Genomic DNA, 22939 nt, shown 5'->3' on the forward strand with positions numbered 1-22939 from the left:
AAACCAATCACAGCTAAAAGAATAATTTCCATCGTGTGTGGCAAACAGGAGTCAACCTGGTCCCGCTTCTAGAGTTATTGGCCCCGACCGGGACCGATTGGAGCGCTGTGATAGCTCGACCGTGACGTAGGATGGGGGATCACGCGGTAAGGCTAGCTAATACGCCTTGCTTTGGTCAGGGTCTTTGGAAACCGTTCGGTCGGTACATTTCGCATTCTTTTCTGTGTTTGAAGCCTGATCAGTACACGCGTGGATCGGCTTCGGCAGTTGTCCAGCTCAGGGAGCAATGGTAAAGTACTGTTCGGTGCCGCAATGCCGCAGTTACGCAAACGATCCAAACATCAGCTTCCACATCTACCCCAAGGAGAAGCAGCTGCGCACGGAGGGGCTTGTAAAATCGAGAGTTGGCAAATTAAACTCTAAAGAATTCAACAGTGTGCAGCAAGCACTTTTGAGATGAAGCTTCGTGTAGGCGGTTGGAGCGAAGATGTTGGGTGAGTTATTTCAGTGAACCTCCACAAAAGTGTGCGTGTGTCGAAAGGGGGGGGGGGGGGGGGGATTTTGTTGGCAAACGTAAGAGAACGACGTTATCTCGCATTTTGTTCGAAGGGGTATTCACACGAGGGAGAAATTCCGGGGATTTCTCCCCGGCACGCGCGCATCACGAGATGAAAACGCGAGGCTTTTGCACATCGCAAAGCCTGACGTTTTCGTTGTGGGATGCGCGTGCCGGCGAGAAATCCCCGAGATTTCTCCCTCGTGTGAATACCCCTTAAGCGACAGACACAAAAAGTTTTCACAGAGAGTGATGCCACGCATTCGTGTATCACATCATTCTTCCATTTAGTGTTATCTACAGCTCGTGCAGGTCTGGAGTGAGTGCCGACGTTTGGAGAACCAATCCAAGGAACGTGTAGCAATCCTTATCCAGCTTCATCATGTTGCAGGAGAACACGTGTCCAACTTCAAGAAATTTTTCTCCCTCGAGCAACAGCCGGAATGTCTCGTAGGCCTTGTTTACGAACGCATTGATGCTGCTTTCAGGTAGCACGATTGAAAGGGGATACACAGTTGTAACGGAATGCTCGGTCGAATATAAGTTTAAAAAAATCCCTTACCTTCAACGGTAGGTCGCACTTCGTCAGCATTCATTCCGGTGCACGAGACAGCTGCCAAAAACGACAACACGTTGGTTGCAGCGACCGGTTTCCTGCTCGCCTGCAAACAGCTCACCGACCCCCTGGAGACATTGGTACGGTGGCCGATTTAGGAAATTAACGTGGTCGAGTGGTGAAATGTAAAATTGGGCTGAAGGAAGCCTTAAATACCAGCAGTCTTAAAAAAAGAGATGACCGAGACACTCTACCCTTGACGCAGAGTGCAGCAAACGGTCACGTGATCCCGCGACCTACGTCACGACGATAGGCCCGTCAGGTGGCGCCACGCCATGTTCGCGGGGCTAATAACAATCCGCATCAAGGATACGTTTTGGATTATTTATGTGCTGCATTATGTAAGAGCATTCGGATAGTTCATATGCTTACATTATTTTTTGTTGTTTATTCTTGCAGGATTTAATTTAGATTACGATTTATGATGGCATCGACCATGCTTAATAACTTGGCAATGATCCCCTTTTTTCTTGGGCTTGGTGGGACAGCTTATTTTATGGAAGATGAAGAGCCTTCCTTCAGACCACCATCTGCTCCCGAGTTCGAGTAAGAGCACGAATAAATTACTACTCTATAGTAGAGTAATATCTGCTTCAATTATTACCAATAGGTTATAGGTTAATATGTATATATATAGGTATATACAGTGTAGGAAATCTGAAGGGTTTACTTTCCCGCAAAGCACTTGAGGGGATCAGTCGCTGCAGTCAACAGAGGGATCTCGGCTAATGATTAGACTGATACTGATAACATGTTTAGAACTAAAAGACAGTCTGCGTTGTAAGGGTTGAGCATGGCAAAACGTCGTGCTCACATCTGGACAGCATTTCTATGTCTATGTCTATGATAAACATCCTTACAGCCTTGTCCTTCGACTACCTCCCTCCTTAAGTTGTAGCGATTAACTGCACAATGCACCCTAACCTTCAGGTTACTTTTTTAACTGCGGAAGTCGGGCATCCAGTCATCATAAACATAGAGAGTTATTTGGAAATCTAGTTCAACATTAACTGAAAGAATGAAGAAAAGCGCACTTTCAATTGTAAGCTGGTGTGAAGCACATAGCCTTGAATCTCCCAAAAGTTACACAGATAGCAGGTCTGTAATGTTAACCGCTTTGGATCTAGCCTGAGCAACCGAAAATAACCATATCGTTAAAAGTCCCGCCCTGAGTTCTAAAGGAAAAGTAAAAGCATGTAATATTATGTTTTATATACTACAGTGACTTTGGACCATTGCTTTTGTCAAAGTACATCGAGAAGGGACACGTTAAACTGGGCAGGGAAAGAAGCAGAGTCCATTTATTTCAAGAATATGGACACTACAGAGCATACTCTGGATTCATCACAGTACAAATTGGGGAATCAAAAGCCAATTTATTTTTTCTCCACGTCGAATCAAGGGTAATGTCCATACACTTTCTCAATCAATCTTTTTACTTCAAACTATTCCCTCGAAAGCACCGTTTGAGAAAAGCGTATTTGCGTTTCATCCATTAGAATGACGTGAAAACTTCAGTCTATATTTAAGGGCCATGCGGAAAGCAGGTCGTCTGCTTCTTGAGCTGGGGTGTCGGCGAAGTCAGAACGGCGCAGAATACTCATTGGCTTCAATTTGAAGGATATATAGACTTCAATGGCTAGATGCTTTGAAGTCTGCCCACTTTTTTCCAATCAGCCAATAAGAACTCGGCGTTCTGACATTACAGCAACCTTTCTGCAAGAAGCAGGCGAAATTTCGCTCCGCATAGTTATAGTTTCGTTGTGCTTGTGTTTAGTCAGTCCGAGTGGGCGGTTGGTGCTTCTGCTGTAGATGAGACATGTAGCCAGTGCAGTAGCACTACTAGCCCGGTGTCTTTAATTTGCATAATATTGTGGTGATGCACGACCACACACCGGTATGACTCTAGTCCAGATTGAAACTGTAAGGAAGATCGAACCCATGATCCCTGTGTTCCGCATAGCTATACCCTTCGCTTCATCTCCACCGAACTGCTTCATCTCCACCGAACTGCTTCAACTTTACCGAACACGACAACCGATGCCACTCTTATACAAGTCAGAAACCTACTGAGCATAGCTGTCCTCGGAAATCATTAATGCAACATAAAACGGCAAGCTATGAACAAAACAAAAAGTTTTTTGCAGCTAATGTCTTTTTTTTTTTTTTGTCATATAAACATATTGAAATTTTGACTCTGGCAGAAATTTCGAGACCTTGGCTGAGGCTGGCCGTGAGTCTTGCCATCAGCCTTCCCTTTGAGTAAGCTAAAATGTGTAGATTTTGAATACAAATATCTTTGAGACTACGACAGATCGTTAATCCGGCTCCTTAGTCAAAAATTTGAATCAGAGCATATTTTATTCCATATGTTTCAGAATCTTTGAATTTTTCAGAATCTTCCAATTTCAGAATCTTCAGAATTTTGAGAGCTTGGCTGAGGCTGGCCGTGAGGCTTGCCATCAGCCTTCCCTTTGAGTAAGCTAAAATGCACAAATATTGAATACAAATATCATTGACACTACGACAAATCGTTAATCTGGCTCCTTAGTCAAAAAGTTTGAATTAGAGCATATTTTATTCCATGTGTTTCAGAATCTCTCAATGCAAAAACCCCTCCTGCTTTGGTTTCCGGAAAAACCCGGACGGTCTAGTCTCTTCTCCCAGTTCGGCGGAAATGGCCCCGTTGGATACAGATTGGGGGAAGAAGGAAGATGGGTTCTATTTCACCGACAGCCGTCACTGGCCGATTTTTCAAATATAATATACATCGACCAAAGTGCCGGATGCGGGTTCAGCACCGCTACTTCTCCGAAAGCCTACGCCAAGTCCATGGAAGACATCGTTCAAGGAATCTTCCTCTTTCTTGAACAGTTTCTGCTACTGTTTCCGTGGTATAGGGACCGAAAGTTCTACCTGGGCGGTGAAGCCTACGGAGGTGAGTCAAACAACCACAAAGAGATTAACCGAGAAAAATATTTATTAGGTAGCTGGGTCTATATAGTCCTCCCAAAAGGGAGGGACGCTCTTGACAGATGTATTCCTTCAGAAAGGGAGAAGCTTTCGTCCCTGAAAGCTGGGGAGCAAAGTTCCTCCGTCGTCTGCATCTCATTATGGCGGCCCCGAATCGGGCGAATCCAGCTCAATATGGCGTCGCGAGGACGCTATACGTCTATTGTACGGGGCGAGAGGCGCAGCAACTAAAGGCGTAATACGAGATTTCCGCGAAATGTATTTATTTCCGAAGCCAGCTTCTCCCGCAGGCGAAAACAACTTTAGTTTCGAAAGGGATCACCCAGTCTTCTTGTCGTCGGCAGTGCGATGTTAAACAGAGACAACCGATACCCAATTACTTCACGCGCTTCACGCCTTGCTTTGCTATTTCTCGAGCCACAATTCCTTCGTCAGCACCTCACATCGCGGAGGAGTGGTAGATCATTCACGAAACCAAAAGCCGCTCTCAAAATAGCAAATTCGAAGCAGCCCTCGGCTCATCGTTGCACGGTAACCAGAAAATATCATGTAGCGAAGCGAAAATGAAGGTTAAATGGCTCGTCACCGGATGTCAGGGTTAATCAGAGTAATTGCAGGTAGCAAGGCTAGGTGGCGCTAGTTACCACGCAATTCCATGTGCTGCAAAAACATTTTCTTTGCTCACGTCACCATTACGCTTCAGGAACCTTTATTATACGCACGTGTAGATACGTTACGCGTGCCACAAGCATCAGCTCAACATACACAACGAGCGCATACACATACCCGACACATGCAAACATCAATACAACCATATACTATGAACCCGATTACTACTTCCGAGCGCTGTGCTTCCGTCTTTTATACCCGTCATTTTTAAGGTACGGATTTTTTCGGTGCGCACCTAAGCAATAAATTGTATTCCCAGAATACTGATTTATTTTTCAGAAATGTCATATACCTCTGAAAGTATATTGAACAGCTGATAAAATGAATCATTTAGTAAAAAGGAAACGCTCAAGCCGTAAGTATTAAAAAGACAATAAGACAAGACGCTCGACTGCGGTTCCAAACCATGTGTTTGCTTCCCCGCACAGCAAGTCGTAGCCCTTTTTCCTACCGTAGTATTTATTTTTCTATTTGTTCTGTTCGCGTGCGGTTGAAATTGTCGTCTTCAATTAATTCCCGTACACTCTAAAAATTGGCTGCTCGTCTACTTACCTGCAAAACTCTCAAAGAGCCAACCTCTGCGATCTACGAAATCAGCTCAGCGAATTATGAGGCGGAACATACGTTTAAACCTAAAAAAGAAGTCTGTGCTGTTTCATTGCGCAATGCAAAGCGTCATGTTGACGCCGACGCCGACGCCGACGCCGACGCCGCTCAAGCCGGAAACGGACGCCTAAAGAAAAGTTCACAATCTTGCGACCGGGTACGACCGAGAGAGATGAGACCTGTTGAAACCTCTTAAAATTTCTTAGGATTAGAGAACACACTGGCACTCTGGCGCCATCTATGTGGTGACCGTGGAACTGCATTTCAAAAGAGCGAAGGTTTTACGGGATTTCCGAGGTCAAGTGTGCGTAATACCTATAAGAAAGGCTCGTTTATAACATTGACACAAGTTTTTCGTGCCAAGAAAGAAAGGATATTGCGCGAGAGAAATAGAAAATATGCCGGACCGGCCAAGTTTACACTGCTACCCAATAGATGGCGCCAGTTTGTCCTCTCATTGTAAGAGGTTTCAAGGCACCGAATTCTACGAGGTCGCAAAAGTAAACGGGCCTTTATGTTTTGCAATAAAACTTTGGTTAAGGCTAGTTGGTTCATATCGATTAAAAGGTTAAAAGGCGCGAACAAGCAGGACGAAAAAAGAGACACGCACGACACGGACAGGCGCCAACTTCCAACTGATTTATTAAAACACGAATCATCGTCAAACTCGATCCCAATCGCCTAAACACAAGCAACTGATAAAAATTCCTATCTCTCATTACACACGTCCTTCAAGAAACACAATTTCTTTGGTTAACAGATAAAGAGATGGCATGCTTACGCATCTGTCAGCCGCTTTGCGTACACAAAAAGCCTCGATTAGTTAGTTCTCTTTCCATTTTTTCATTCCCTTTCTTGATAAACCTTGTGCGCTCAAACAAAGGATCGCACACATATCGTTTGCAGTGCTCCGCAAGATGCCCACCCGAATTATTGCGTACGGCAAGCTTCTGTTCGCGCGCTCTTTCATTAAAACATCGGCCGGTCTGACCGATGTAAACTTGGCCGCAACTGAAAGGAATTTCATGCACCACCTTAGTCACGCATTAGGTGTATCTTGCTACATGTTTCTTTGAGCACACTACAGACTTTCGTTTAGTCATCGCTTGGCATATCTTTGAAAGTTTGCACGGGGCTGAGAAGACGACGTTAACCTGTGTCTAACAGCCATTTTTTTTAAATTGTGGGACACTTTGGTGCAAATACGGTATCACCTGCACTGGCATCTTGTCTGTCTTTTCACGACTTTTGTCAACACCCTTTCGTTTAATTTTCTGTAAGAGCCTTTCACACACACTTGTCACGGCCCGCTTGACGAGGGCAGGTTACCCGAAAAGCTTAGTGACAAGTGTCTGTGAAAGGCTCTTACAGAAAATTAAACGAGAGGGTGTTGACAAAAGTCGTGAAAAGACAGACAAGATGCCAGTGCAGGTGATACCATATTTGCACCCAAAGTGTCCCAAAATTTAAAAAAGATGGCTGTTAGACACAGGGTTAACGTCGTTTTCTCAGCCCCGTGCAAACTTTCAAAGATATGCCCCGCGATGACTAAACGAAAGTCTGTAGTGTGCTCAAAGAAACATGTAACAAGATACACCGAATGCGTGACTAAGGTGGTGTATAAAATTCCTTTCAGTTGCGGCCAAGTTTACATCGGTCAGACCGGCCGATGTTTTAATGAAAGAGCGCGCGAACGGAAGCTTGCCGTACGCAATAATTCGGGTGGGCATCTTGCGGAGCACTGCAAACGATGTGGGTGCGAACCTTTGTTTGAGCGCACAGGGTTTATCAAGAAAGGGAATGAAAAAATGGAAAGAGAACTAATCGAGGCTTTCTGTATACACAAAGCGGCTGACAGATGCGTAAGGATGCCATCTCTTTATCTGTTAACCAAAGAAATTGTGTTTCTTGAAGGATGTGTGTAATGAGAGATAAAAATTTTTATCAGTTGCATGTGTTTAGGCGATTGGGATCGAGTTTGACGATGATTCGTGTCTTAATAAATCAGTTGGAAGTTGGCGCCTGTCCGTGTCGTACGTGTCTCTTTTTTCGTCCTGTTTGTTCGCGCCTTTTAACCTTTTAACCTTTATGTTTTGCTTTTTCATACCCGCGTGTCGACTGTAGCGCCGCCTGGATCGGCCCAAGATAGCAGACGGCCTTCCTATACTTGAGTCAGAGCGCAGGCAAAGGCTGAAAGACACGCAAATAACTGCACACAGGCTAAAAGCGCACTGTCACGGTCTACCAGCCTCAAAGGATGTGCTCAAAGAAAGACGATGAAAGCCGTGACGTTGCACAATCGGCGTTATTTGATTGGCGACATGAGCTCATAGCATGCGCTGCGCTCTGACAGCATAGGCATTCCTTTTCCCTCCTCGTCCCTGATACACAACTCTATTGCTATATTTTGCTCCTTCGCGCTGACGCGTTGACGGTAGCGCCGCCTGGATCGGGCCAAGACAGCAGGCGTCATTCTTCAAAGGATGTAGCTACTTTTCCGTATAAAGGGGCTTTAAGCAAAAAAAAGCTCTTGGTCGTTTCAATGGGAAACTGAAGCGGTTCTGTATTAGAGTAAAACACTCAAATCGTCTTAATTTGGCCTCCAGGATCACGAATATTGAGATTATTTTTCAATTTGGTGCAGGGGGCTGCAGGAAATCATTTTCGAAGCGCCGCAGAAGCCCCTCTTTCCCAGAGCGTTGCGTCATATAAGGAGTTTTTCGGAATCTCCACTCTCACGCATCTTCAACGCCTATCAAAGCTAGCTATGCATATGCGCTCTTGCTAGTTTCAAAAAGAAGATAAAATGACGTCACGACTGGTGTCAGTGCGGAGGAATATACCTAAGAAGCTTGCATTTGAACGTGGTGCTCACACGAGTGACACTGGCTTGGAGGCCGAAAGATCCTTTTATGACGTAACGACAGGTCAGATGTTTTTTCGTGTTTTCTCGCGTCCTCGGGGGAACGAACATCATATTCAAATTTACGGGTTAAAAATACTCTGGAATTAACCTCTATCTTGTTTTCTTCAAGAACCTCTTCAGCTTCCCTTTAACTACCAATCTTGAACTAATTCCCGCATATCACTTACGGATACAAGTTCCTCCCCCACTTTTGTGCCCATTTAAAATTGTCACTGAGCATCTCACAAAACTTCTGTTTTATTGCTCTCTCTTTAAACAGCCAAGGTAGCAGTGGCAGCCGCTGGCGCTTTCCACCAGCGCTTTCATCGCCTGAAGTTGCAAGGAGTCATCGCAGGGGCTGGACTACTGGGTCCCTTGCTACAGCTGGCCGACTCGTCAGAGTACCTCTACCAAGTCGGAATGCTAAACCGCAGAGGAAAATTGCAGTTTCAGCAAAGGTTCGCAGAAGTTCGACGGCTCAAAAAGAAAAGCAAACTAAGAGAAGCATTCAAACTTCTAGAAAAGACAATATTCGCCTACACATTTTCGGGATTACCAACGTTATTTCAAGATCTAACCGGATATAAGGACTACGATAGCGTTGCTCAGTCCGAGGAACCTGAAATATTTAAAGTTTTGAACCAATTTTTTCACGCAGACAAATTCAAAAGAGCCATTCATGTTGGAATTGACGCTTTCTTCCAACAATATTACTACGACGTATCAGTAAACCTCATACCCGATTACTTTGTTGACTCGTCACAAACATTCGTAGAAGTCCTTGATAGATACGAAGTCCTAGCTTATTCGGGGCAGTTCGATGTGACTTTTCCTGTTGCGAACATGCAAAAATTCTACGAGGGTTTGAAATGGAAAGGAACCGAGGATTATGCGAACGCCGAACGAAACCAATGGCGCAAGAAGATTCAAGGAAACGATTTTCTGCTAGGATACATAACGAAAGCAAAAGGATTCACAGAAGCGGTGTTACGACGGACGGGGCATCGCGTATCGTATGACTCAAGCTACCTTGTTGCTAAATTGATTGAAATATTCATGAATGCTAACGTGACTGATCCTAATGACTATTTGTAAATGAAAAATAAATAAAGCATACTGTTCGAAAAAATTTCATGAGAACAGGAAAATATTGTAGTTTGTGGAGAACCTTTGAATTGGCCTCCACGGGCCCGGTGCCGAAGCTAGCCCACATTCCCCGCCGTTGTGAACACCTGTTGACTTCTCGAAGACCTCCAGTGCCAAAGCCGACATTTCCCGCCAGCCCGGGACCCTTTGAACCCCGTCACGTAAACAGCGCCGAGGATAGCATGCCCCTCTTACCTAACGCGAAGATCCGTTGACGTTCGCGTTGTATTACCGAGCCGAGATTTCCCGCCAGATAGGCGCCATGGTTCTCGCCTGTGGTCTTATGAAGAAAGGGTAAAAGCACAGGCGAGCTGGTGAAGAACTTCCATCGTAAACCGGAGACACGGAAAAATAAAAAAGAACGGACAAAACAACAACAAGTCTCAACTTGTTGTGTTTTTGTCCGTCTTTTTATTTTTCCGTGTCTCCGGTTTACGATGGATGTGGTCTTATATGGGCTTGAGACTCTCCGAGGGGGCGAAGGGGGCGGGAGACAATATAAGGCAATATAAGGAGGTAGCAAACGGGGGTTTGGAGAGTCTTCATTTGAGAGCCTTTGTGTGACGCGCTTCAGTTATGGGTCCAGAGTTAGGAGTCTTTGAGGGACAGACTCCATGGGAATTTTATCGGGAGGCTTCCCGGAGGTCTTGAGTAGAAAGAGTCTCGACTTCTATATATTTTTCAGTAAAGGGCCTAGATTGAAGTCCTTATGAAGGTAGTGGATTAGCTGCAGCCGCCACCGGAGGAGAATGAGACTTGGACGACGGAATGGTGAGTTATGGTGAATTCCGGTCGCAGATCTCGAGCGCTCCAAAAGCGCTCCATTTGGAGCGCGCGTATTCCGCCGCTCGCAGGTCTGGCTTGAGTAGGTCATCGTCCGCTCGCAGATCCCTGGCAGCTCCCGCCCCGTGGAGCGCCCCAAATCGTGCCACAGGCGCTCCGTGAAATCCCACAGATCTCGGACGATGTTGACAGAGCGCTCTACGCCATTTCCTTTAACTCGGCGTTGCCCATGAGCGGGGAGGTGGGCGAGGTCGCCGGCCGGGCCGTCAAGTCGGATCTGTTTGGATACGTAGGATGTTTACGCGGGATTGTGACGGCTCGAACGCTTTTACCTCGCGTAGATAAGGGATGCAAAGAAGGGACTGGAGCGTGGCAAATCGCAAGTGCTGACATCTGTAATCGTGAGAGGAATAACGAGAAACAGAACGACAGAAAAACCGGAGGCAGACGCAAGGTTAGGCCTGTTCATTTTATCGCTACTGATTGTTCACTTTTTAAACTGTTCTCCCCCGGCGTGTTCTCGTGCAATAAAGCAAGAAGAGATTAGACAGCGACCGTGCAAGTGAGGGTGTGTTACCTCATCGTGTTTATTAAAGTCGAACAGCAATCTTAACTCCATCGATGGCAATCACTGTGCGTGCCTTGTCGTTTCGAGGCGGCCGAAAGGCATGTGACGGTGGCGAACGCGGACGTGTTCCTCGTTATTTGAGACATGGACTCTGTTATTTGTGACATGGGCTCCGTACAAATAACACATGACACAGGCTGGGCATCGCCCAGTCTATGTCGTGTCAGGTGTATGATTCCTACGGCTAAGCAGTGTCAGTTGTCACGAAACGAGTTTTCCTCCACCGGGTCGCAGGCATCGGGATTCAATCGTCGATCGTAACGATCGACGATTGAGGCCTTTAGTTATGAACTTAATTTTCTTACCAAATGAAATTGCAAACTTTTATGTTCGAGAGACAATATATTGATGGTGGTTCTGAGGCCAAATATTCAGGTTTTGCAGCAAATGCTAAGAAATGCTGTATACACTAATTAATTAGGAATGCGTTTTTTTTATTTGTCTGCAACTTCAAAATGTGCTCTAGTAACATATTCATGTTTCATTGTACAAGCCGCTCGACAGGTCAAGTTTCTGTTTCACATTAACAGAGGAGAGTCCACAAATTTATGAATGAAGGGAAAATGAATACGACTCTTACCGTGTTGAAGCCTTTTTTATGACCAAAAAATTACCTTATAGAACAATTGGCTTGTATGACCTTGCATTTTTCTACTTAATCTATCACAGTAGGATGAAATATATATTGCAAACTAAATGCCCAGCTTTCCTCCACCCTTGCAAGACTGTACATTGGACGGGCAAAAACAAAAAAATCACCCAACTCTTAGGTTCTGCCCGATAGTTAAAAATAAATCTAAAAAAGTAGAATTAGCTCTTGCCACTTCAGTCTATCTTTGTTTGTCGCCCACCCGCTTTATTTCTTCACCATTTAAGCCAAAATTTTGAGCCCGCTGCCTCCTACCACAAGAGAAATCATGCAAACGATGTCTCAATGATCTTAGCTTAAAAATATACTGAACCGAAATTTAGATTTTGCAAAAGAAGGTCGCAGAAGCTTTGAAGGGGACGCTACAAACTCAAAAACGGCACTCATATATCCATATCTCAAACAGATGGCCGTACTTTTGGAAAAGAGGGGCGCGATCAAGCGAGGTCTTCGACGCCATTGTCCTCCTGGAAAATTTGAGAATGAGGGGAAGCGGCCTCGCTTCACTCCTCCTCGCTTCGGCTCACCACCTCGACGGGACGAAGGGAGGAAGAGAAGTCAAATTTGGGGGTTTTACGTGCCAAACCAACGACGGGCATCTGGCACGCCCCAGCGGAAGACTGAGGATTAATTTGGACTACCTGGGGATCTTTTGACGTGCAACCGAAAGCTCGGTTACACGGCGTCTTCTCCGCAATAAGCCTCCGTCAGATTGCGGGCCCCTCGGCCGGGATTCGAACCCGCTACATGGGGAACCATAAGCCGACGCTCTCGCCTCGGAGCCACCGAGGCGGCTCGAGGAGGAGAGGGAATGAGAGTCGTGACGTAACTTATCAGGTCGGTCTTGTCGGCCGTGGTCAATCGCGCACTTCTTTTCCGAAGATACGACGATCGGTTAACGATATTGTTGTACCAGTGATGTTTTGGGGCTTTGCAGCGTGCCGCCTATCCGGCCAGCCTTGCTTTGTGAGCTCAAAATTTTGGTTCAATATCCCTTTAAAGAGATGGGGAAGGAAATTTGGAAGTTTTATTTGACGATTGAGATGGGCATCAGGCACGTCTCAAACAGTGTTGACCAAGTTCTAGCCCGAGCAGACAATTGCGTTCCGCACAAATCAATTCAACAGGTATGGTCATAATCGCGCCGGGAACGATACCAAAGAACTCCCGTGACAGCGACAAAAACGTTAACTAAAGCGCTGCGTGACGTCGAAGCATGACGACAATGGGCTCTTTGTCAGGCGATTGGTTCAAACGTATGACTTCCGCCATCTTGGAACTACCACCCCGCCACCTATAAGGCGTTGCAAATACTCTGTATCACTCCAAGTCCGACCGCCGCCAACGCTACGATCTGATCGAGCTGTGACGATGTGCTCCAAAAGCGCATCGTCTCAGCGCTCATCATCTTTGCGCAATTGCAACCACGAATTAAACAAAACACGCGCAGTGAACGCACCGTGATCCTGCGCTTTTTTTCTCGCTTTAGAACCGCCAGAACTGACTTTGTTTTAATGCGAAAGCCTTAACTGTGCCATGGAGCAAACCGACGTTATCAGCTTTTGAAGCCGCGCCAAACGGCACCTAAATTCCCCTGTCCCAGGGAGCGAAGCCTGCAGTCTGTAGCAGCGAATTGATGGATAAACTCCCATTGGCTGGCGCGTGGCATAGTTCCAAGGAACGCCACCCCGCAGAGAAGCCCTCTGTATGGCGCAGCGGCCCGGCCGCCGGAAAGAGGGAGAGGACGGCAGGCCGCAGAGCCCACCCGGGCAGCCTATGCACAGGGCGCTCAGCTGGGCTCAGGGCGGCGCACAGCTTGTAGGAATACGCTACGTATACGAATGCTTTCGCCTTCATACACGTTAGCAATCTTAAGTGTCTTTCTGGTATTTTTTGTTTGTTTCCTCTTATTCCGTTCGCTTCACTTCATCATTGCCCCTGCAGGACAGGTTGTTGCCACTTTAGGTGTTACTCTGCCCTTCACCATTGCATAGACCTTTGTTGAGGCTCGTCAACGCCAGCTTCAGTTGCTCGACATCTCGGTTAGACTAAAGTCACTGGATCCTGGGAAAGTAGCGCCATTGCCTTCCCTATCTGCTAGCCGGACACAAACGGATACTGACATACAGACGACCCAAACCTCGCAAGGCGATTGGCTAATCGGTCTGCGTTGCCATGGAAATCGCCATCTTGGTCCATTTAAATCTTCGGAGTTTCCAGGGGGTCGTTCTAAACCAGTCGCGCCAAGATCACCATGGAGCATCATCGTACTGGAAGCGTTCCTCTTCAATATAAGAGTCTTTGGCACTGTGTATGTAATCAAATTATTAATCAGGCCCATATCCCTGGATCTCTTAAAATTATGTTATTCTTCTTGCGTATTTCAAGACAGTAAACTTATTTTTCAGTGCCTCCAAGCACCGACACAGCATCTGGTGGTGGTACGAACGTGTACGCCTGTTTCGCCGGTGTGTTGTAAGCAAAATCTCGCTATACAAAAAAGACTCAATAAAGCTACCCGTCACCAGCGAATCTAGATAGGCTCACCAAGAACGGAGGGGTCAAGGAGAAATTGCTCATTTCATGGACCAAGATGGCGACCATACGCGGAGCTTGGCGTTACTTTCCCAGGATCCAGTGACTTTAGGTTAGACAAGAGAAGGTCGGCAGTGGAGGCTCATTCTGGCGCGTGTTTAAAGGGGTACTCCACAGGCTTTTTCATTGTCTCTGATGTGCTTGAAATTTTGCTAAACTCACCAACAAACATCTCTAAAATAGTATCCCAAATATTAGGTCAAAATATTCTTTTTCCGTGAAGTTGTTGAATTTACTGTTTCGGTCCTCACCGCGTTTTTCAAACTGAAAGTCTCTACTGGCAACAACAAATAAGTGACGTCAGTGGAAGGACGGGGTTTACTCTTTGGACTGTAGATTTTGTTCCGAACTCATTCGAAGCAGTTTCATGGTGTCGAATGCTTTGGAAGCTCACTCCAGTACCCGCGCTCCAGCACGGAACAAATGATTGGTATATTCTATTTTTTAGACTGCTTGCTCTCGACTGGCAAGCATGCCTGCCACTGACGTCACGGCACTGAAAAGTGCGGGTATATTTGAATGTTGGTGTTTGCATCATTTTCATTTCCCGATTTCACAATAACTATTATGAATTTCACGATACTAAATAATATACCGGAAAGGGTGAAAACCGGGGAGCCAACGTATAGTTTAGGTGAGGTATAAAAGCACGCTTCCCAGGCTCTGGTAGTGCGGTATATGCGGAAAACGGTAACGGTTTGCTAAAAGTTCCTAATGGTTCATGTAGCATCGGCTGAGTGCGGACTTAAGAGTGAAACGTAGTGCAATTCCACTTTGTCGTCATGTTATGCGGTTCTAGACGTACATGATACACAATGTCTTTTTTTTTTTTTTTTTGTTCAGCATGCAGTGTTTTATCATTCGAAGAGTCTTCACGTGGCTTTCTTAATGTGCCTTCTTACTGGTTAGACAACCTTGGCTAGGATCAAGTGTTTCCATTGAACGAATATTCGTTCGAGGGAAATATTCTTGAAACTGAAAATCATGAATTCTCAAAAATAAAGCGGTTTGATGACATATACCGAACGCTTCGCAACAAAGACATCAGCACCCGAAACCCGGTCCCTTTTTAATCGGAATGCATCAAGCCTCCGCGGCCATGTTGGCCTCTTTGTCAGCTGCAGCTGCCGCGGTCTCGATGCCTTCTTCTCTCATGCCGTGAACCGTGCCCGGAGATGCGGCTCGCGACGGCCCTCCGGACCCGCCGGACCGCTTCTTTCCCACGGCCGACGAAGAGGGAGAAGTGAACGTTTCGTCGACGCCAGCCGTGTCCCTCGTGGGAGGTTCGCTCTCCAGCGCTCTGGATGGCGCCGCTTCCTCTTTGTCGAGTTCCGGTACGGGTCCCGCAAACTGAGACGCTGGTAGCGGGGGGTGTCCGGACGCCGATGGTATTGAGGTGCGGCTGTTCACGAAGCTCGTGTACTGGTCGAAAAGTGCCTTGTCACTCGGTCCCCAGTCTTGCGCCGGATCGAGACACTTCACTACGTTCTGCGTATGTTTGTGTTTAGAAAGTTCTTAATTAATCGGACGGCTATAGTTACTGAGAACTCAAGAAACGTAGGGCGTGTTTTTTTTTCAACTTTCCCGTTTTTTTTTGTTCGTTCTTCGTTCTTCAGCACTCCAATTGACTTATGTCTCAAGCTCATTGGCTAGTGAACGATTAGAAGAGGCTTCCGACATGGCACTCCCTGCGTTCCTCATGTAGTTGAATCGTCCCCTACAAGTAGAAAGCTCACACTTTGTCAGAATGTGCCCTGGGCACGTTAGTTTTACCGTGTCCGATTTCAAGACGTTGTTCTCCTTCTGTAAATAAATAGAGGAACAAACTTGTCAACGCCGGAGGCGTTCGCAGACGACCGAGTTAGCGACGCTATTAACTTGGGGCGACATCTCCCGATAACGGTAGCGAGCAGAAGACGTACTCAGTCGTCTGCTCGCTGTGACTATCGGGAGATGACGCCACAAGTTAATAGCGTCCACAGCTCGATCATCACTCGCAAACGCGCTCGACATTGCCTTTGGCGAGTTTGTTGCTCTCATTTTCTACAGGAAACTATCTACGCCTTTAAATTTCACACGGTACAACTCACTGGGTCAGTGCACAGTTGGTGAAAGTTGGAGCTTTGAACGAGCAGGCGTCGATATTTCCGGCTCGATTCACAGCGTTGAATCCGCTTGTGCAACGTTACACCCCAAATTACGATCAACAATAGCGAAGGCTCGAAGCCCTCATTTATACGTGTAACAGTTACTCGAAATCCGTAAACGTTCGTACAGGCCCTGGCCCATACAGCCCAGGTGCGCCCTCGAGAAAAGAGTTCATGCCCATGGCCTTCTCTGAGGTAATCCTAAGGCTTTTTCGCATAATTGGGTTTGAACGTGACCGAACAGTTTGGAAGCTTTTCGGGCTTCTTACTACGAGAGAACACATAGGCGCCACCTATCAGGTATAGCCCTGGAAGATCTTGCAGCTGTCGCCAGAAAAAGGCAAAAAACGTTTTTCACTTGTCCTGCCTTCCAAGGCGTGTTTCACACCTGCAATAAAGCTTCGCTATCAATGCTAGGATGCAGGCGAGCTGGTTAAGTACTGATATTTTCTAACCATAGAAAGTGGGGAAACATAAAGACAAGACAACAAGAATGTCCAATGGAGATGGGTGTTATCCTGTCCCTCTGTTTCCTCACTGTCCGGGGTTAAAAAAGTCAGGGCTCCGGTGTCTCGTAAACTTCGAGCGTGCAAGCACAGCGAACGAAAGAACGCATTGAGCGCGTGCTGGACGTTCGGCATACGAACAAAAACGCACTGCGATTTTAGTCCCGTCAGTGACTATAAGACGGCGTAAAGGAAAGCACTACCAAAGCTAGTGCTCAGGTTGAGTGGCCCTTGACTCGCGTCTCAATCAGTACTCGCCTTTTCCCCAGTCTCTCCAAAGATTCCATTCGCTCAGTCTTAACGAAAACGCGGTCTCTACCCAGGCGCCCTGTATCTACAGTGGGTTCCCGATGAAAACAATGTAGTATTGTTTTTGCACCTAAAATTACACTACTCATCACCAAATGCCAAGTACCTCCGCCCAAATTAACGCCAATGGTGCGGACCAGATGTCAAAGTTTCAAAGATTGCCCTGATATTATTGAAGGGCTATATGCGATTTTCAGAACTTTTCGATTTAAAAATGGGTGCTGACGAAGAGGAGGAGGGAGGAGGAGGAAACTTTATTATTGTTCCGGGTTCAGGTATTGGGGGTGGTGGAGGCCCAGAGGGCCGCCGCGACCGCCAGGGCCCGGGAGGTGGTCAGGACTTGGGCTGACTCCTCCGGGTCGCGCAACATCTGCTCCCAGAGGTTAGAGGAGGGAAGAGGGGGCTATGGGCCTGCGGGGCATTCGCAAAGAGAATGCCGTGAATGTCGAGTGCCCCGCAGGCAGGACAGGCGGGGGTGGTAAAGAGGTGTGGGTGAGTGTGTATTAGTTGTGTTCGGTGGGAAAAGTGTGCGTTTGTAGGAGACGCAGCATGTGTGCTCCCTCTTCGGAGAGGTGGGGGTGCGGGGGTGGGTATTGGTGGCGGAGGAGGCGGTAGTGTAGAGTAATATCCCTGTATTGCAGGAGGGAGGTAGGCTTGCCTGCAGGGGCATCGTGCGTAGGCGCAGTTGAAACGGCGGCTCGGTCGATGAGTTCGCGAGCACGATCGTGCACCATCTCATTAGCGCCTACGCCTGTGTAAGCGGGTGTCCACAGCAGGGTCACGGTGTCGGATGTAGGGTTGTTGGTGAGAATTTGGAAGGCCATGGGGGAGATATTGCCGCGAATAAAATTGCGGATGGCCTGCTGAGAATCAGATAGGACGAATTGGGGGGGTGGGGCTCTGGGCGAGCGCAAGGGCAATGGCCGCTTCCTCCGCCGTGGTTGTGTTCGTTGTGAGGATGGTGGCTGCCGTGACTTTTGGTGGTGGATCTTGGCCGAGAACAGTTACACAGTGTGCAGGTTTGTGAGGGTAGGGTGTGGCATCAGTGTATAGTGTGCATGGTGATGGTGGGTATAGTTTGGCGTGGATGTTGGCTCGTGCTAGTCGCCGGGCTTTATGGAAAGTTGGGTGCACGTGGTGAGGGATTGGGTGGACTCGGATGCGGTTACGTATGTGCGGTGGAATGGGGCGTGGGGGATTGTAATGGTAGGGGGGAGTATGTTTATAGTGTTAAGAATGTAGTGCCCTGTGAGCGAGGATGTGAGGCGGGTGAGTTGGGACATGTGGTGGGCGTCTAGGTGTTAGCGTATTGTGTTGTGTATGCTGAAGTCGAGCAGGCGGTGCGTTGGGGCGTGAGGGGGGAGTAGGAGAGCATGTCTATATGTTTTCCTGAGGAGCGCATCAAGGGAGTCGAGTTGGGTGGGTGTAAGGTTAAGCTAGGGTAGCTGGTATAGGATACGGTTGAATAGAAAACTAAACGAGTCGGAGGCGGTCCTGTTCCTTGATGCCGTGGTGTTTAGTGGCGATCCTTCTAATGAGGTGTGAGGTTTGGGTAACATATTTCTTTACGTATTGGATGAACTAACGGATGGTTTCGAAACTTTGGTATCTAGTCCGGATCAATAGCGCTACATTTCGGTGGAAACTGAGCATTCGGCTATGCAAAATTCATTCTCGCTGTAGAAAGAAAAAACAGAAAAACTTGGAAATATTTCTTGGGACACACTAAATATTGGAGACTCGTTCGGTTAAAAGATGGTTCAGACGACACTGTGTTCTTACGTTACGAGGCTTACGTACGCTAACGTCGAGTAACGATCGCAAGTCACCCGCACACCCGCGCTTCGTACCTTAGCGCTGCAACCAGTAGCAATAAACCGGTCCCACTAAGTGTTCCACGCATACATGGCACCCCCATAACTCTGCCGAGGACTGGAGTCGTAACTCGACGTTAGCGTATAGGTAAGTTTCGCAAAGTAAGAAAAGGGTGCGGTGTGAACAAGCCTAAAGCCCTACTCCGAAATCTGAATTACGTACGAAGTTGTTCTTTCGCATGTAGAAGAAAGCAAACAGGGGAATCTGGAGCAGTCCGATAAGAACAGTTGCCATGCCAAGGACGTCGGCCCAATAGGGATAGGCGTAAGTACCCAGAGTAGTCCTTTTTTGGGTGAAGAATGTCACGATGACGATCACCTGCACCAAATGAGGAGAGTCATTATACGGTGTGCTACGAATCAATACGTACAAAGAAAATAGGTGGGAAGTGCGAGGGAACTACTTACAAGGAGAGAGACGGGACAAAATATGCCCCAGCAGATCTTCAGAAAGAGACCCGGTGGAGACCCGAGCATAAACTCGACATCCAGTGAAAGCCTTTTTATTCCTAAAGGGAAAATAAAAGAAGCTTATATTAAACCAAGTGATTTTTTAAACATTTCTCGCAAGGACTGCAGCACTGCCGAGGCTACTAAGTGATATGTAGGTAGAATCACTTGGTAACTTCCTCAAAGAACTGGGAAGCCGCCTCCATGGCTCCGAGGCAAAGCGCCGGCCTACGGATCCCCAGGTGGCGGGTTCGAATCCCAGCCGAAGTGCCCCCGATCTAATGGAGGCTTATTGCGGAGAAGGCGACGTGCAACCGAGCTTTCGGTTGCACGTCAAAAGATCCCCAAATGGTCGAAATTAATCTTCAGTCCTCCGCTGGGGCGGGCCAGATGCCCGTCGTTGGTTTGGCACGTAAAACCCTTCAAATTTGACTTAAAGACCTGTGAATATCGTGGTGAAGGAATGTTACAATATCTTTTCTTATCTTCAGAACCCTGCAGATAAGGCTTATGTCTTATCTGCAGGATTCTGCCCACAAGCAAAGAGACCCCGGACTAACACCACGACAATGTCATCAGCAGTGTGGATCACGTTTCACTACGGGCAGTTTGGTGAGTGCGAAAGCGAACAACAGGGAACATTCAAAATCGCAACATCATTGCGACAAACCGTGGCATTCGATCGAGTCTCCACGCAGAAATAACGTATCTTCGTGTCACCAAAGCTGCTACAGAACCAACGTTCGTGGCAAATATCGTGAAACACTCAAAATGTGCAGTTTACAATTTAGGCACGAGTCTGCAGTCCGAAGATCTAGGAATGCTTATCGCATCTGAATCGCCACAGCCATAAATTTTCCTTTTTATCAGAAGTGTAGTATGTATCGACGTTCTATTTACCGGAAAGCGAAGAGAATGTCAGATTGGCTGTAATGTTTTGTACGGAAGAAAAAGATTGTAACCCTCCTTTTCGCCCGAGTTGGCGTAAGACTCCCTTCTTAATTGCTTGACGCCTCGCGCACCTCGAAAGTGCGCGCGCAGACAACGCACGGCAGAAGGACATGGAGCGGGAACTGGAGACCGGGCGTTCGAAAGATATACCCTGCCGTTCCCATTTTCTTCACGGGTTCGGGTAACTCACCGTACATCCAGCACACCGTGAAAAGCTCAAAGGCCGCGATGATAGGAAGGATCATGCCTCCTATGTACGTGTCAATGAGGTTCAGTACGTACAGTCCACCCTGCAAAAATAAGATGAAAAAAAAAAAAACACACACACAACGTGCGTTCACCATTTCGTGAATAAATATACGAGATGCTATAGTACGCCTGGAGAAGGGGAACAAGAGGGACAAAGGACAAACATAAATCTCCAAACACAGCTAGGTGACTGGTGAGCGACCGAAAAAATCCGCCTGGTCCGGGTATCGAACCCGGGACCTCTCCATTCCAAGTGGAGCGCTCTACCAACTGAGCTAACCAGGGGTTAGACGTCAGTAGAGCAAACGGGTTTTATCAGCTGCCACCAGTCGAACACCAACAAGGGTGAAGCTTGCAATTTAAGGTTATAATTATAATGCAATTAAATGCAAAGGTGCAAGCGAGCTGGACAATAGTGACGAAAGTAATCCCTGGAGAAGGGGAACAAGAGGGACAAAGGACAAACATAAATCTCCAAACACAGCTAGGTGACTGGTGAGCGACCGAAAAACCTTAACCTTATAACCTTATAACCTTATAAACCTTATAACCTTAAATTGCAACCTTATAACCTTATATTTATAACCTTATATAACCTTATATAACCTTATAACCTTATATAATCTTATATAACCTTATAACCTTATATAACCTTATATTAACCTTAAATTGCAACCTTAAAACCTTATAACCTTAAATTGCAAGCTTCACCCTTGTTGGTGTTCGACTGGTGGCAGCTGATAAAACCCGTTTGCTCTACTGACGTCTAACCCCTGGTTAGCTCAGTTGGTAGAGCGCTCCACTTGGAATGGAGAGGTCCCGGGTTCGATACCCGGACCAGGCGGATTTTTTCGGTCGCTCACCAGTCACCTAGCTGTGTTTGGAGATTTATGTTTGTCCTTTGTCCCTCTTGTTCCCCTTCTCCAGGGATTACTTTCGTCACTATTGTCCAGCTCGCTTGCACCTTTGCATTTAATTGCATTATAAATAATGCTATAGTACGCCATAAAACCAACACTGTACGCGAACATGATAGCTCACAACCCACTGGCAAGAGTATCTCCCGCCAAAACATTTCTACAATGTCAAAAATGTATATATATATATATATATATATTAGAAATGACAATAATAAGTTACAATGGCCTTGTTTTTTGTTACTTTAGTTCTACTTGCTTCACTGTTAGCTCGTCCCGTATTTCTCAAGCTGGTCAGTGACTGTCGGGCAGTTTTTACATGTTTTAATGGATCTCGTGTGGCAATTTAGTTTGCACACTCCATTCATATTAGAGCTTAGCTTAAAGGGAAACTGAAAAGGTTCTTGAAAAAAACGAGTTCAAGTTAAATTTTGAAGTATTTTTTTCCCTTGATTATGAATATCAAGTTCGTTTTCCCGCGCAAGAAAACACGAAAACCCTACTACCATTCGTTACGTCATTAAAGGATCTTTGGGCCGCCAAGCGCGTGTTGCTCGTGTGGGCATCAGCGCGAGAAATAGATCTTTTGTCGTATTACCCAAACATCGAAAATAATGCCGGGACCACCCGCTGCGACTGCTGGCGTCTTCAGATCTAACTGTTCGAAAACAAAAATCTAAAACAAAGGGCACTCGACAGGCGCGTTCCAGGGACGCCTTATTTTCGTTATTTACTTTGACCCCTTTCTATAGGGAAGGCGAGCACGTGCAGCGCGTGTACCTACGTTCCCAACATTCTCTTTGGTGCTTGGGTAATTTAGCGAAAGGTCTATTGCAAGCTTGCCAGCTATACTCCCCCGCACTGACACCAGTCCTGACGTCTTTTTGTGACCTTCTTGAAAATAGCAAGAGTGCGCGTGCATACATTTGATAGGCACTGAAGATGTCATATCCATAACTCTGGATATGGCATCACGCTCTGGGAAGGAGGGTCCTTCTCTGCAATTCGAAAATTGTTTTTGGCACCTCCGTGCACGAAATTGAACAATATTCTCGATATTCGTGACCGTGGGGGCCAAATGAAGACGATTTAAAATTTTTTACTTAGATACAGACGCGCGTCTGCTTCCATTTAATCCGTATTTTTGGTAGAGAATAAATCAAAATTATAGTTGCCTTTTAGGCAACTAATTTTTTTTAACCGAATAACGTCAGAGAATGTAGTTTAAATATTGAGCTGGAATATAATGCGGAGAAAGGGGGAAGAGAGAGTTCTTTCTGCTGACTAGTGTGCGAAAGCACTAACAAACAAATAAATAATTACGATTTTGCCGCCTTTTCAAAGCACAAATATTAAATCAATAATGGTTATAGTACGAGCCGAATTAAGGTCAGCGTGTCCAAACTAATG

The 22939-nt window shown here is 46.5% G+C and overlaps 2 protein-coding genes and 2 non-coding genes across 4 annotated transcripts in view; 2 read left to right on the plus strand and 2 right to left on the minus strand.

Moving 5' to 3' along the window:
- Positions 1-487: 487 nt before the first annotated feature.
- On the plus strand, positions 488-9420 carry LOC115310905 (probable serine carboxypeptidase CPVL). The gene is made up of 5 exons (XM_040223241.1): positions 488-494; positions 948-1044; positions 2395-2575; positions 3768-4110; positions 8606-9420. The coding sequence occupies exons 1-5, from the start codon at positions 488-490 to the stop codon at positions 9418-9420; spliced, it is 1443 nt and encodes a 480-aa protein (XP_040079175.1).
- Positions 9421-15188: 5768 nt separating this feature from the next.
- The window catches only part of LOC8040364 (sodium-dependent proline transporter-like), a 41273-nt gene continuing 33522 nt past the window's right edge, over positions 15189-22939 (minus strand). Inside the window, exons 11-14 of the mRNA XM_040223229.2 lie at positions 20554-20653; positions 19371-19471; positions 19126-19281; positions 15189-15614 (exon numbers count right to left, since the gene is read on the minus strand). Coding sequence (XP_040079163.2) covers positions 15210-15614; positions 19126-19281; positions 19371-19471; positions 20554-20653 — 762 coding nt within the window. The 3' untranslated portion in view covers positions 15189-15209. The remainder of the gene's footprint in view (positions 15615-19125; positions 19282-19370; positions 19472-20553; positions 20654-22939) is intronic.
- On the minus strand, positions 20825-20897 carry Trnap-ugg. Its single transcript has one exon. It is a non-coding gene; the product is annotated as a tRNA-Pro (tRNA).
- Positions 21384-21456, plus strand: Trnap-ugg. Its single transcript has one exon. It is a non-coding gene; the product is annotated as a tRNA-Pro (tRNA).

Source organism: Ixodes scapularis, unplaced genomic scaffold, assembly GCF_016920785.2.
Source record: "Ixodes scapularis isolate PalLabHiFi unplaced genomic scaffold, ASM1692078v2 PGA_scaffold8__174_contigs__length_109621045, whole genome shotgun sequence".
Lineage (NCBI taxonomy): Eukaryota > Metazoa > Arthropoda > Arachnida > Ixodida > Ixodidae > Ixodes > Ixodes scapularis.